The sequence below is a fragment of the Schistocerca americana genome, chromosome X (assembly GCF_021461395.2).
Source record: "Schistocerca americana isolate TAMUIC-IGC-003095 chromosome X, iqSchAmer2.1, whole genome shotgun sequence".
NCBI lineage: Eukaryota > Metazoa > Arthropoda > Insecta > Orthoptera > Acrididae > Schistocerca > Schistocerca americana.
Window position 1 is genome coordinate 879,171,041 of NC_060130.1, and position 14,905 is coordinate 879,185,945.

A 14,905-nucleotide genomic window follows, 5' to 3' on the forward strand; every position below is an offset into this window, starting at 1 on the left:
AGGTCCCATCTTCTTAATTCCTTCCCAACTTTCTGCAGTTTCTTCAGATTTATTCTGCAGTTCATAAGCAATAAACTATGGTTGGAGTCCACTTCTGCAGCTGGAAATGTTCTGTAGCTTAAAATCTGGTTTGAAATCGCTGTCTTACTGTTATATAATTTATCTGAAACCTTGCAGAGTCCCCAGATACAAACTCCTTTAATGATTCTTAAACCAACTGTTTGAAATGATTAAAGTGTGCTCTTTCCAAAGTTCTATCCCCCAGTCCACATTTTCCAACTACACTGATGCTCATAAATTAAGGATAATGATGATACATGGTGAAACAACGCTCTGGTGGGCGGTTTGTGGGTTTAAATCACCTCCGGGTATGACCAGCGCATTTGACCTTCGGTTGTTGCATGGTGGCGCTGGCAGCAGTCCACATACGCAGAGGTGTGTTGGTGCATGTCAGAGTACGGTGCAGTGAGTAAGAGTGCAAACATTTTCAGATGTGCTAATGGTGACTGTGTGTTGAAAATGGCTCAAAGAACACATATTGATGACGTTATGAGGGGTAGAGTACTGGGGCGACTGGAGGCTGGTCAAACAAAGCAGGTCGTAGCATGGGCCCTCCGTGAGCCACAAAGTGTGATCTCAAGATTGTGGCAACGATTCCAACAGACAGTATATGTGTCCAGGTGCTACAGTACGGGACATCCACAGTGTACAACACCACAAGAAGGCCGATGTCTCACCATCAGTGCCTGCAGACAGCCATGGAGTACTGCAGGTAGCCTTTCTTGGGACCTTACCGCAGCCACTGGAACAGTTGTCTCCAGACACACAGTCTACAGATGACTGAACAGACATGGTTTATTCACCCGGAGACCTGCAAGGTGCATTCCACTGACTCCTGGTCAAAGGAGAGACCGTAAAGCCAGGTGTCAAGAACACAGTACATGGTCATTGGACCAGTGGTCCCAGGTTATGTTCACGGACGAGTCCAGGTCTAGTCTGAACAATGATTCTCACTGGGTTTTCATCTGGCGTGAACCAGGAACCAGATACCAACCCCTTAATGTCCTTGAAAGGGACCTATATGGAGGTTGTGGTTTGATGGTGTGGAGTGGGATTATGATTGGTGCACGTACACCCCTGCATGTCTTTGACAGAGGAACTGTAACAGGTCAGGTGAATCAGGACGTCATTTTGCATCAGCATGTATGCCTTTTCGGGGGTGCAGTGTGTCCCATCTTCCTCCTGATGGATAACAACGCATGGCCCCACCGAGCTGCCATCGTGGAGGAGTACCTTGAAACAGAAGATATCAGGCGAATGGAGTGGCCTGCCTGTTCTCCAGACCTAAACCCCATCAAGCATGTCTGGGATGCTCTCTGTTGATGTATCGCTGCACGTCTTCAAACCCCTAGGACACCTCAGGAGCTCCAACAGGCACTGGTGCAAGAATGGGAGGCTATACCCCAGCAGCTGCTCGACCATCTGATCCAGAGTATGCCAACCGGTTGTGCGGCCTGTGTACGTGTGCATGGTGATCATATCCCACATTGATGTTGGGGTAAATGGGCAGGAAACAGTGGCGTTTTGTAGCACATGTGTTTCGGGACGATTTTCTCAACTTATCACCAACACCGTGGACTTACAAATCTGCGTCGTGTGTGTTCCCTATGTGCCTATGCTATTAGCGCCAGTATTGTGTAGTGCCACGTTGTGTGGCATCACATTCTGCAATTATCCTTAATTTATGAGCGCGAGTGTACATTTTTCCTTCTCTTCCTTTTCCTACCATCAAATTCCAGTCCTGAATCACAATTAAATTTTCATCCAAATAACAATCACTTTTATCTCATTACATATTCTTTCAATTTCTTCATCACCTGCAGGGCTAGTAAACATACAAAATTGTACTAATGTGGGGGGTATTGGAGGTATTGTAGGGATGGAACAACAGACCAGTTTAACATCCAATTGGCCAGGTAATTTTTTTTCATTCGATCAGCTTTTTTCAGTCAAATGAAACAGTTGAATGAAACTAGTCATTGTGGGCATGTCATCTATATAAATGTTTTCATGCACTCTCCGAGTTTGAGTGATTTCACTCAATATGAGGCAACCAAGTGCACAAGTCTCTGACTGTTACGTCACTTATATGAATGTTTTCACTCAGTTTGATTGATTTCACTTACATGCTTTATCAGCCCCTTCGGTTATACATGTACCACAACCTTTCTAAGAGACAAATAACATATCTTATTTCCAGGAGACGTGAATAGAGAGTATATTTCTAAACATTGACATGTTTTCAAAATTAATTTATTTCTTTATTAATTTCAATACAACTTTTTTGTAATTATGGCAGTGGTTGGTTTAAAGGTTAACAACTGGTGCTACATTATAAGTTTATGTTTAAATGAATGAATAATTAATTTTTTTGTTTAAATTTACCAAAGCTCCATCTCTCTCTTCCTGCTACTTTGCACCATCACTCATAATGCTCTTTTGGTAAATGCTGAGGTGACATGAACAGAATTCATATAAGACAAATTTTTTGGCACTGTTGTGTAAAATAAGAGTCCAGGGGAGCAGACACACCTGAAGCGGACCAAAATATCCTTACATTAGTGGCAGTAACACCACCAGTTAACGTTCCACATGGGCACTTGAACTCAGTACCAGTGACTCAATAACGTTGATAAAGCAGAAAGACAGGGGATCAGCAGGCCAGTTATTACACCTCCGAGATACAGGCTTGTTGTGATGTATATGGTTGGAAATGGTGCTTCACCAAAACAAGCAGATGCCGACCCTGTATAAAAACCCATCATTTCTATGCAAAGGGATCACAGTCTGGTAACACCATCTACACAGGGAGGACTATGCCAGGCACCGGAGTGACATGGTTCTGCAGGCACCCACCACAAGACTTGGCCTCCACCAATGGCATACCCGTAAGTGGTCTTAAGTCCACCACAGTGGACTTAGCAGTTTCTAGCTGGTGGCCTACCTCCAGGCTCACCCAGCTGCAGCCAATCTTCTGACTTGGGGGACAGCAGTTAGAGTCCAGGGCAGTGCAGTAGCTTCAGCACCTATACTTAGCTGGGCATACTGCTGCTGCACACCTCTGCTACCAAGAGCAGGCCCCAATGTTGAGCACTGTCTTCTGCTACAAGAATCATGGGAAGTCTCTGTGCCTACCAGCGTGTGCTGCCCTGCAGAGAGGGCATGTGCGCTTCAGACTCTGAGTATCAGCATTCCTGCCTCACTGCTGTCATCAAGCGAGTCACTGGCCACCTGTTACATCAGCGGTGCTGTGCTCCACTGCAGAGCATTGCTATGAGAATTGTAGTTTTTCACTAATAAAATATATGACTATTAATGATGTTTCCTTTAGCATCATCTGAATGTCAACCCACTGCCTCAACCTAACCCTGCCACCATATGGTCAGCCAAGCCCGGGGTCTCCACAGTGCAGGCAGCAATGATAATTTAACAAATGCTGGAACGAGTGAAAACTCCCACTCAGAACCAAATGCACTGAGGATCAGATTGTCTCTCACAGAGGTCCAGAGAGGGGGGAGGGGGGGGGGGTGAGAACATGACTGCAGACTGTTTAGAGCGAGGGCTTGAGAGAGTCTGAACTATGAAATTTGAAGTATTAATGTGTGAATGTGACTAGTATTCCTTCATGCCCGTGAAATGTAACATGATTTGTGTGTGCGAGTATGATTTATTCACAGCTGGTAATGCAATTTTCTGCACAATATATCTACCTTACGCATAAACAAATGGCTGATTTTTAATTGCTGGCCATCATATCACATCTTCTCAATAAAATGGAATGCAATCAGTCGCTAAAATTTGGCAATGTCCCTTTTTTTGTCACGTGCTCGTAAGCGACTTTTATGCTCAACTTCATACCATCAGAGACACATCAGCTTAAGTAGTTACATGTTAACTGCATCTGGAAGAACTTGATCCAAAGCAATATTTTAATCAGTTTTAAATGATGAAAAGACTGGTTCCACCCTGGACAGCTCTCTAACACATGGTCCAATCGACAGAAAAATAACATACAAGTTTTACTTCAAAAGAAAGACTTCGTAATTCAACCAATATGCAAAACTACAACAAACTGAATCGACTGTTTTCATTTGGTTGCTCCCGTAATCTGTTTTCATTCAAAAGAAATGAATGAATAATAATCCAAACTATATGTAAAGCTACAACTGACTGAATTGGTTGTTTTCAGAGACGTTTCACACACAAAAAAAGATTTATTCAACCCATACGTATAAGTACAACTGCTTGAGTCAATTGTTTTCCGACAATCAATTGCTTTCATTAGACTGTTCCCATCACTAGGGTATTGACTCAGTGTCTATCGTGGCTAAGATAATGCACTCCCTACACTATTCTCTAACGTAGCAGTTTGAGGTGTGGTGGCTGCTACTTGGAGGTGAGAGCCATCTTCATGTTTTTCAGGAGGCACTCAGCTCCCACCTGGAGTGCCCTGGGTTCGTACGGCTGGAGCAGGTAGACAGGAGTGTGTAGTGGATGGCTGCAGTCCAACAAATGGTGAGCATAACAATTATTTATTATTTCATTAGACTTGAGAAATATCATGGGCATGTCCTTATCCCAAATGTGGCCTGGCATCAGCCCATTTTCTCCCCACGGTGACACAGCAGAAATGGGGGACAGCCCTGCAGCGTACATACACAAATTGAAGGTGGCGTGCTTACTCAGAGAATGCCACCATGCCAGATGCAGAATAGGCAGCAGCAGTCACATCTCTCAGCTCCCCTTGCATTCAGACAACAACTTTTAACATGATGACCGAGTGCCCCTATGATGCAGCAAATGGCAGTGAGGTCCAGAGTCAAACCCTGCCGGCACGGAGCTGGGAGGATCCTTGTTCTTGCTTCAGAGTGTGAGGTAGTGGCAGGATCCCAGAAACACAGTCCGCTGGAGATGCAGAGCTGCCAAGTGGCTAGGCAGTCATGTGGCAGTCTGCAGCTCACAGTCTGGTGAGGGGTGGCAATTGCATCATCGGTATAGTGTTGACTTCATGGCAGTACTGTCACAGTCTGGGCACCCTAACACAATCCAGCTGTTTCAATGATGACTGGTTGACCTAGGGGGGTATAAATATGGCTGTCTAGTGGCCAACCATGTGGAAGGGATACCACTGCTGCAGAGCAGCAGTGACTGGCAGCCTTTCTTCTCGATCATTAGTAGCATTCCGACACTGCTGCAGCATATCTGCAATGTAACACGACTCCAATGCCGGTATATGGGTAACAACGTGTAGGCGAGGGATACTGTGGCATTCATGTCTTTCCAACATGCATGCAGTAAATGTAGAGATGTGAATTATGATGACGTAAATACCAAATCTGCCCGAACAGGACCAAGATGCTGTTACTTTTTTTTTGGCTGCTGGAGGACAAACACCAGTAGACATCCATCGGAGCATGAAGAATGTTCATGGGGCAGCATGTCTGCCTAAAATCATTGTTGTGAAATGGTGCACCAAATTCCATGCTGATCGCAATTTGACACAAAACAACAGTAAATGTGGGAGGCCAGCCTCATCGACTACAAACAAAATGTGGGCAGTTGATGATGCAATTAGAGTGAACCAGCACATAACCATTTGCGTGCTAGCAAAGGATTTCAACATCAGCTTCGGCAGTGTGCAACACATTATCCAGCAGGAGTTACACTGCTGTAAGGTCTGCAGCCAACTGATACCCCAGGCATTCAATGCTGGACAAAAATGAACTGGATGGCTGTTTGCCTGAAGGACCTGGTGCATTTCAGTGGTGAACACAACATGATCCTTGAGTGCACTGTTGCAGGTGATAAAAGGCTGAGCATTGACGATGCACTAGAGTCATCCATCATCGCACAAAGTTCAAGAGCCAGCCATCTGCTGGAAAGGCAATGCTCACCCTGTTCTTTGATTGCCGAGGACCATTACTTATTGACTTCAAGGAACCCAGCATCTCCATCACTGGGGAACAATACAGCACAATGCTGGAGAAATTATGGTGTGCAGTTACAGTGAAATATCCAGGGAAACTGCAACAGGAATGCTGCTGCTTCACACGCACATCCCCACATTACAAATGTCGTAGCACAGAAGGTTCACTAACTCAAGTGTGAGACACTCGAGTACCCATCGAATAGTCCTGATCTCTCCCCATGTGATTATCACACCTCTGGTCCCATAAAAAAAGGTCTTATTTGGGGCCAGAAAGTAAACATTAAATTGTACTTAACGTTAGGAGAAAATTCAGCTCAAACACTGGAAAACTGGCATGACAAGTGCATACAACTAACATTCATACAGAATATACAAACAAACACCATCCATACAGGCCCTGAAGGCCCAGCGGTACTGACTGGCCACTGTGTCATCTTCAGCTCTTAAGCGTCACCAGATGCTGTTACAGAGGGGCATGTGGTCAGCACACCACTCTCCCAACCGTCGTCAGTTTTCATGACCGGTGCCGCTACTCCTCAACCAAGTAGCTCCTCAACTGGCCTCACAAGGGCTGAGTGCACCCCACTTGGCATATCCCGATGGTGACCCGTTCAAGTGGTACTTAAGTGACCTGACGAGAGCCAGTGTTACCACTGTGGCAAGGCTGTTGGCTTCATATGGAATATGCAACCATAAAATTGTGAGGAAACCACTCTAGATGGCTGATGTTGGCATTCAGTTTGCAAAAAAGAAAAGATTGGCAGTGCATTAACATCATGACAATATTGATGCATCAAATCTTAAACAAGTGCTCTTTCTAATGCATTATTTTAAAAAGTCAAACCATGACAAACCTGATGACACATTTTAATAACATACTTGTTCATTGAATTATAGATTACTTAAGATAATTACAATCCTAGCATTATTTATTAGTCATTATGCTTTCCGGTTGATATCTGAACATAAAAAACAGTCCACCAGGAAATGCAGAATTAGGTACATACTTCACAAAGAAGAAACCAGGTGCCATAGGACTGCATCTGGTAGACAGAAAATAAGTGTTTAATGTAAGTCACAACGAACTGTTTCTCTGCAAGAAATAAGGTCACATAATCCAGACATAAATTGTGATGCAAGTTCTATTCACATGTAGAGTACAAGGTAGTGATCAAAACAGTGTAGTGCTGCAGGTAAACTTTTGGGGGATAAGGGCATGGTCGACAAAACACTTCTGTTCCTAACGTTTCATCCATAACTGCCCTGGATATCTTCAGAGACATCGTTCCTCCATTGCGTCTTGCCGACAAGACTCAACGGAGGAGCAATGCCTATGAAGATGTCCAGCACAGTTCTGGATGAAACGTTAGAAACAGAAGAGTTTCATGGACCATGACCTTATACCCCAAAAGGTTTACCAGCACCCATGTCATCTGGTCATGAAAACCTTCCTTCTATTAAAACAGCGTATATAAATTACATAACCAACTAAACATGCAATTCAGTGAAAATGGGAAAAAATACATAGCTTAATGTCACATTCTCAAGCTTGACAATCTTTGTGACAACCCACACTTTGCAACATTAGAATAGTATTTGTGTTTGTTGTATCAACATTTATAGTTACCACGACATCAGCCTTATCCTTCTCAAAGAAACAATGCCTACATACCTTAACTGATCTAGTGAAACTATGGAAAATATACATCTGCATGGGCATTAAACTCTTTTCCTCAAGAGCACAAGCCCAGTGTCTTTAACCATTGTACCAAATTGCTAGTTGGCTTTTCTTTTTCCATGAGAAATCCACAGTGATTGTGAGCTCATGTACACAAGAGACTATTGCTCATTGGTACCAGAAATATATTTCATAAAAATGTTCTGATGATTCTATGGCTCCCATAGCCACATTTAAATGGCTTCAAAGATAGTACTGTAGGTCCTATTCCCAATGTTCTTTACCAATGGAAGCTATGGATAATCATAGTGATTATTTATTTGAATAACCCTTCGGTTTTGTTCTTTGTGTTTAATTCCCAGACTTCCCTCACCCTGCGAGAGTTTTGTTTCCTTGTGGGTACACTTACTTCCTTTTGCAGGCCTCCTCCTTTCCTGAAATTCTGCCTTTTGTGTTGTTTCTCTAAATAGTATTCTGTTATCTGTTATGGATATTCTAATTTCAGTATTTTTCATGTCTTTGTCAATTTCAGTGAACCATGCGGGTTTAGAGTTGTAGCTGTTTAATAAGTTGAAGGTCTGCTTGATTAGTCAGTTAGTATCCATTCAGTACGTATTTTCATAAAACTGTAGTCTTCTTTTCCTCATTACATCAGTTAGCTTTCCCATTTTTAAATACAGCTTTCTGTTTGATCTTAATTTGTATTCAATACTACCATTACTTCTAGTTCCTGTAGTTTCCTTACAATTCTTCTTTCAACTTTTCAGGATCCCCAATCTTGTTAGTTTAAGTGGTGTTTTTGCTGCACACAGTGTTCCATGCCTCAGTACTGCTTGATAGTGTCTCATTTCTGTGTCCCAGGACAATGACTTTTCTGTTATACAGGGTGAAAATTAATAAAACCTACATACTGCAGGGATAGATTCCTGAGTGGAAATGGAGGAAGAAGATCATACACACATTTGTGCAGAAATGCACGGTGTGTGTGCAATGACAACAAATCATCCAAGAACAGAGTACATAGCTGCATGGCATCCATGTCACAATAGATATTCAAAGTGGCCTCCATGGGATGCAGTGCACACATTCTCGCATCACATTGTGGACTGACACACTCTTTTGCATGTTCTGACCTCTCTCTAAATAGTGTCACAGGCGTCATAAACACGCTGTTGAAAGGTCTGCACATCAGGAACTGGTTCAGCATACACAATGCTTTTTGATGCCCACAGAGGTAAAAATCCAGGGGTTTAAGTCTGGTGATCTAGTGGCCATGTTACAGGACCTCTGCATCCTATCCAACACCCAGAGAAGATGTTGAGGAGTCGGCGAACTGTAATGCAGAACTGGTGTGGTGCTCCAGCATGCAAAAACCACATAACCTGTCGTATTGCCAAAGGCACTTTTTCAAGCAGTCCAGGCAGCGTATTCCACCGGAAGCCTGGTACGTTCCTCCATCAAGGTGTTGTGGAATAATAACTGGTCTAATTATGTGGCCACCAAGAGTCCCTGCCCGTACACTGATGCTGAACCTATGCTGATGGGATGCCTCACCCATTCCCTGAGGATTGTCTGTCATCCACAGATGATGATTATGCAGATTGATGATACCAGTTCTGGTAAAGGTTGTGTCATCTGTAAAGAGGACTAGGAATAATGACAGAAATCCCACAATTGTGATGCTCTGGTGGAAAAACCATCGACAAAATCCTTGCCATAGAAGAAAATCCTTGCACTTGGTGAAGGTGATAGGAACAGAAATGGCCATCATGGACGATACACATATCCGTGCTTTGGCTTACACCATGTTGGTGGGCCACTCGGCTGGAGCTCACACTAGGGTTTGTCCCAATATCCTGTAGAACCAGTCCTCCAGATATGGTGTATGCACAGTCCGCCACCTCCTTGCACATTCATCTGTCTGAATGGACCCATGATCAAACAAATGCCCAAAAAGGGCTTGAAATGTGTGATGTGGTTGGTGCCTGTGAGGGTACTTGTTTTGGTACAGCCGTGCTTCGTCTCAACCGTTTCCATCTTCTTGGCCGTACACAAACACCATGCTGGCTTGTTCCCGACATGAATACTGGACCATTCTGCTGCTTACAGTACACTGTGTCAATCACACAGCCTGCAACATACAAACACAAGGAACACGCAGTACATGGTCAGAGGAATGTTCATTCGTCAGTGCCATCTACCGTAACAACGATGCATTTCCGGACACATGTTTATACGACCTTTTTCCCTCCATTTCCAGTTAGGAATCCGTCCCTACACCTTGTGTGTGTTTTGTCGTATGTAATGCCCTTCACATTCCATATACACTATTTTCTATAGCTATCTTTTCTTTTGTATTGCTTGTTACTTGTTATCCATTCTCCTACATACTTAAAACAGTTTGTTTTAGATATTGTGTTGTTATGAATTTTAAGGCATCACTGATACTTGTCAAGAAGTGTGTTTTTTTTCCAAATGATATTTTTAGTGCTATTTTGTCTGCTTGTTTCTGTGGTTCTGTGATTTGTTCTTTGGCATTATTCAGTAAGTCAGTAATTAATGCCATGTCATCTGCAAACAGTCTATGGTGATTTTAGTCAGGTTTTTTTCCTACTAGAATACTCTCAGAGATGGATTTTCTCCATTCCCTCACTACCTTCTCTAATGCGCAGTTGAAAACCATCTTCCTGTATTACTCCTGATTTTATTTCAAAAGGTTTTGACAGTACCCTCACAAATTTTACTTTTGATGTGTTTCTTCAAGAGGGACATTCCTCTGTAATTATTAGGATCAGTTTTCTTTCCATTTTTATGTAGTGGATATATTAATGCTGACATCCATTCTGATAGTAAGATGTTTGTTGTCCAAATTTCATTAATGATTTCTGTTAGACACAGCATAATGTTCTACAACTCAACAACTACTGTACACTGTATTCTCCTGATGCTTTGTTATTTTTAAGTTGTTTTATGATTGCTCTGATTTCCTCTATTGCTGTTGGCTCTATATCTTCTTATATTTGGATTACATTATCAAAATGAAATTCTTCTTCTGGTGGACGGCTGCATAGTTCTTTTAAGTAGCCTAATAGTATTCTGCAGTTCTTTGTGTTATTATTTACAGTCCTTTGTGTTTTTGGATCTATAACCTACAAACTTGTTGGTGTGTACTTCTTTAATCTATTTTTGAATGTTTTAGAAAAGTCCATTGTGCTGTTCTGCTTAAAATATGACCCAACTGACATTAGTTGATCTTTTATTTGTACTCCGAGCTTCCTGAGTCCTTTCGATGCACATTTCTTCATTTCTATAAAATTTTCCCTGTTCTTATCATTTTTATTTGTGTTTGAGATATTTCAAACTCATTGTCTCTTTATAAGTAACACATTACAATCATTCCACCGGGCATTGTTATTAGATGTTAAAAAACGTTAAAGGGAAATTTTTACTAGTAGCCTTTGATCATTCTATATATGTTATTTTTCTTACCTATTTTGATAAATGATTCTCACAGTTAAGTGCAATTTTTAATGCCGGCTTTGTGTCCATTTGATTTATTGTAGGTTTTGAGCGTTCAGGAACATTAAGCACATAAAACTGAAGAAATGTTTACAGTATCTTCTTGCTAATGCACTAATGAAAATACTACAAATTCCTATAAAAAATTATACAGAAAAGAATTTTGATACACACACCATTTCCTCATTGTATCAATCACATTGTTACTGCAATATATTGGGTCCTTAGTCAGTCAACTGTTTAAAAATTCAGAAATATTTCACAATATGTTGTGCAAACAATATACAAAAAATTAGTGTTTGGCTGCAGAACAACGGTTTATTGTTGTGCCTGTAAGAACAACTGCTACCCATTGAACATTTCCTGCAAATTTGCATCTAATAAAATTTATTTATTTATTTCACTAAATATTCAGGGTAATCATAACAGACATCAAATAAAATTAGCTGTTCCTCACAAGTTGTTTCTAGGCAACGTCAATCTTGCTCCAGGCTCCAAGATGTAATGTAACAAATAGACATTTAACAATGGCTATTTTCTGGAAATAAACAAGTATCAGAATATCATTGCAAAGTACTCACTTTGAGCCATTTATGAAGCTACTTCTTGCAACATTTAGAGATCTCAAATTCTGCAACGTCCATTCTCCCAGGCAGCCAATAAGTTCATTCACTGTTACTTTCAAACTTACAGCTTCCAAACAAGATATTTTATGTGTTTTTAAAACACGTAAGCCTTTTGTTGATAAAGAACTTGCATTTTTAATTCTCACATGCCTGGAAGAAAAGATAATTAGTTTACAAACACTGGCCCAATAATGAAACATTTTGTCCACATAACGCAAACAGCATTTAGTGCACAGGTGGAGATGACAAGAGCAGAGCTATCTCTTAAAAAGCCTCCATAACTGGGTTTGCTGTTAATGGTGACAGTGAGTAGCTTATAACCAAACCGTCTTCTTATGTAAAATGGAACCACAAATTTCACAGTCAAATAATGTTGCAATAGGCCATCTGTTCAGCACAACGCATTCCTCTAAAATATTTACAATTTTTGCACTCGCACATTGGTGAGTGATGATTTTACATCAAAGCTACCACTGCACCTGTGAGTGAGATGGATCAGCTCTTCAAGATCTTCACAAAGTGCACCAAGTTTCAAATATGCGACTGAGTGTCACTCTTTTCAACGCCATCAGTTTTATGGCCAGTAACAAGTTCACAAATTCATCCTGTCGCCATCACTGACTTTGCTGCAGAGATGTTGTATTCAGTAACATACAAAATCACAGTTTTCCCACAGACAGAAGTTCTATATCAAAAGGAAAGTTCACTTGAGAAAACTTAAGTACAAAGCAACAAATTGCCTGACCATCATTTACTTTCAGGGGCTGAAATTCTTAGTAAAGCTGATACACACACAAAAGAAAATATACAAAAAAACTTTCCTAACTTTCAGAACTACGAGTTCTTTCCTAAGAGATAAGAGATGGATAGGTCGGGGTGGTTACAAAAGGTTAGGCAGACCACTCAGAACCCAGGATGAGAGGGACCCAGCTGTGGGGACAAGTGGAAACAAAGATCCTTTGTTAGATTTGATACTCATGATTATCAGTGCAAATACTGATATTATATCACTACTCTCATTCCTATTCAGAAATTTAAGGTCATTCAACATTTATCTTTTTTTCCTCCTTACTGCTTCTAGCTACTGCATGCTGTAATACACTACCTCACCATACAGATTCATAACATATGAATGAACCACATGCTATGTCACTACAAGCAAAAGTTACGTGCTCTATCAGCACTTAGGAACAGCCTGCACCTAGTTCATTTACAATTTACCAGTAATTCCATATAATTAGGACTCAGGTGGTATTCTATGGCTAAGATAATCAGACAAATGCAGGTTCTAATTAAGGAACTCAGAACAGAGTGAGAAGAGTCATTTCCAAAATACTGATGGCAATAATGACATATGGAGTTCCAAGCTATACAAGAAAGGCTACCCATTAAGTCTCAGAGTTAACAGGATAAATTTGCCTAAATACCTAATAGCAAAATATCTAATGAATAAACTAAGACACCTAGTACCCCACACAGTGACATATTTTTAAGATCTGTGCATGCCTTTGTGCTCATAAAGAGTCCATCAACTTAATGGCAACATTTCATGTGAAAATATTGTTTACCAATGTGACAGTGAAGGGCATGACTGAATCATGCTGCTCAAGTTCCTGTTTGGAATTTACAAGAATTAACAGATTATTCATCAATGGCTTTCTTACAGGATCTATTCCTAGAATGACCCAGTTAGTAGTATTGAATTATTTATGAATAGACGATTCACCGAAAGGCAAAAGTGTTGCATTGTTGACAGATACACAAACAAACGGTACAGAGCTTTGCTTTGCTAGCTTTCAGAATGAAATTCCTTTTTCAAGCTGTAGGACAAACACACACACACACACACACACACACACACACACACACACACACACACCTCTCCCTATGTTGTGCTAATTCGACTGCCAGCTCTTTCCTGGCCCACGGTGAGCGTACTGGGGTGAGAAGGGGATGCAGGGCAGGGTGCGTGAGGGATTGAGAGTGGCAGGAGGCAGGGAGGGGGTTGGGGGGAAGCGTCTAGCGGCTCGTGGGAGAGTGAGGAGCTGTCTGTGGGCTAGCTAGGGGTGCAGGTAGAGGGGACAGGTGGCAGACAGCTGAGCATGTGATTTCACAGACTAGGGAATGAGATGGCTGCACACAACAAGCTGACTTGTATTAAGTGGGGGTAACACACACACACACACACACACACACACACACACACACACTAGTGTGGGGGGTGGAGGTACAGTGAATTACCTTAGGTTTATGCCAGGGAGGTTACGGGAGCAAAGGATGTGTAATAAGGGTAACTCCAATCTGTGCGGTTCAGAAAAGCTGGTGGTTGATGGTGTTAGGACAGCAACCAGCCACAAATTTACTTTCAGTTCCTTTATTCAAAGGAAACCGTTACCGGTTTTGAATCGTTGTGATTCATCCTCAGATGGTTTACACGCTTTCTTTATGACATTTGGTGTTTTTTTACATATTACTTGTCGTGAAACATCTGAGGATGAATCACAACGATTCGAAACCGGTAATGGTTTCCTTTGAATAAAGAAACTGAAAGTAAATTTGTGGCTGGTTGCTGTCCTAACACCATCAACATTTGTCTTCAAACAACAGCCACGGTCTCCATCATGGCATCAAATGACAAAATTGCATAAAGCTGGTGGTGGTGGGGAGGATCCAGATGGCATGGGCTGTGAAGCAGCAACTGAAATCTTGCACGTAATGCTCTGCTGCATGTTGTGTCACTGGGTGGTCTATCTTGTTTTCGGCAACAGCTTGACAGTGGCCATTCCCTCTGGTTGACAGCTGGTTGGTTGTCATACCAATGCAAAATGCTGTGCAGTGGTTACAGCTGAGCTGGTATATAACATGGCTGCTTTCACAGGTGGCCTAGCCTCTGATGGGGTAGGATAAGGCTGTGACGGGTCTGGAGTAGGAGGTGCTGGATGGGTGGGTAGGGCAGGTCTTGCATCTGGGTTTTACAGAAAGGGTATGACCTCTGTGACAGGGGATTGGGGGTGGGAGTGGAATAAGGATGAACTAGGATGTTGTGGGAGTTGGGCGAGTGGCAGAACACCACTTTGGGAGGGAATGGAAGTA

At 41.9% G+C, this 14,905-nt stretch overlaps 1 protein-coding gene across 1 annotated transcript in view; it reads right to left on the reverse strand.

The window, feature by feature from the left end:
* The window catches only part of LOC124556627 (protein zyg-11 homolog B-like), a 222,705-nt gene that overhangs the window by 115,182 nt on the left and 92,618 nt on the right, over positions 1 to 14,905 (reverse strand). The window contains exon 3 of the mRNA XM_047130596.1: positions 11,768 to 11,962. Coding sequence (XP_046986552.1) covers positions 11,768 to 11,962 — 195 coding nt within the window. The remainder of the gene's footprint in view (positions 1 to 11,767; positions 11,963 to 14,905) is intronic.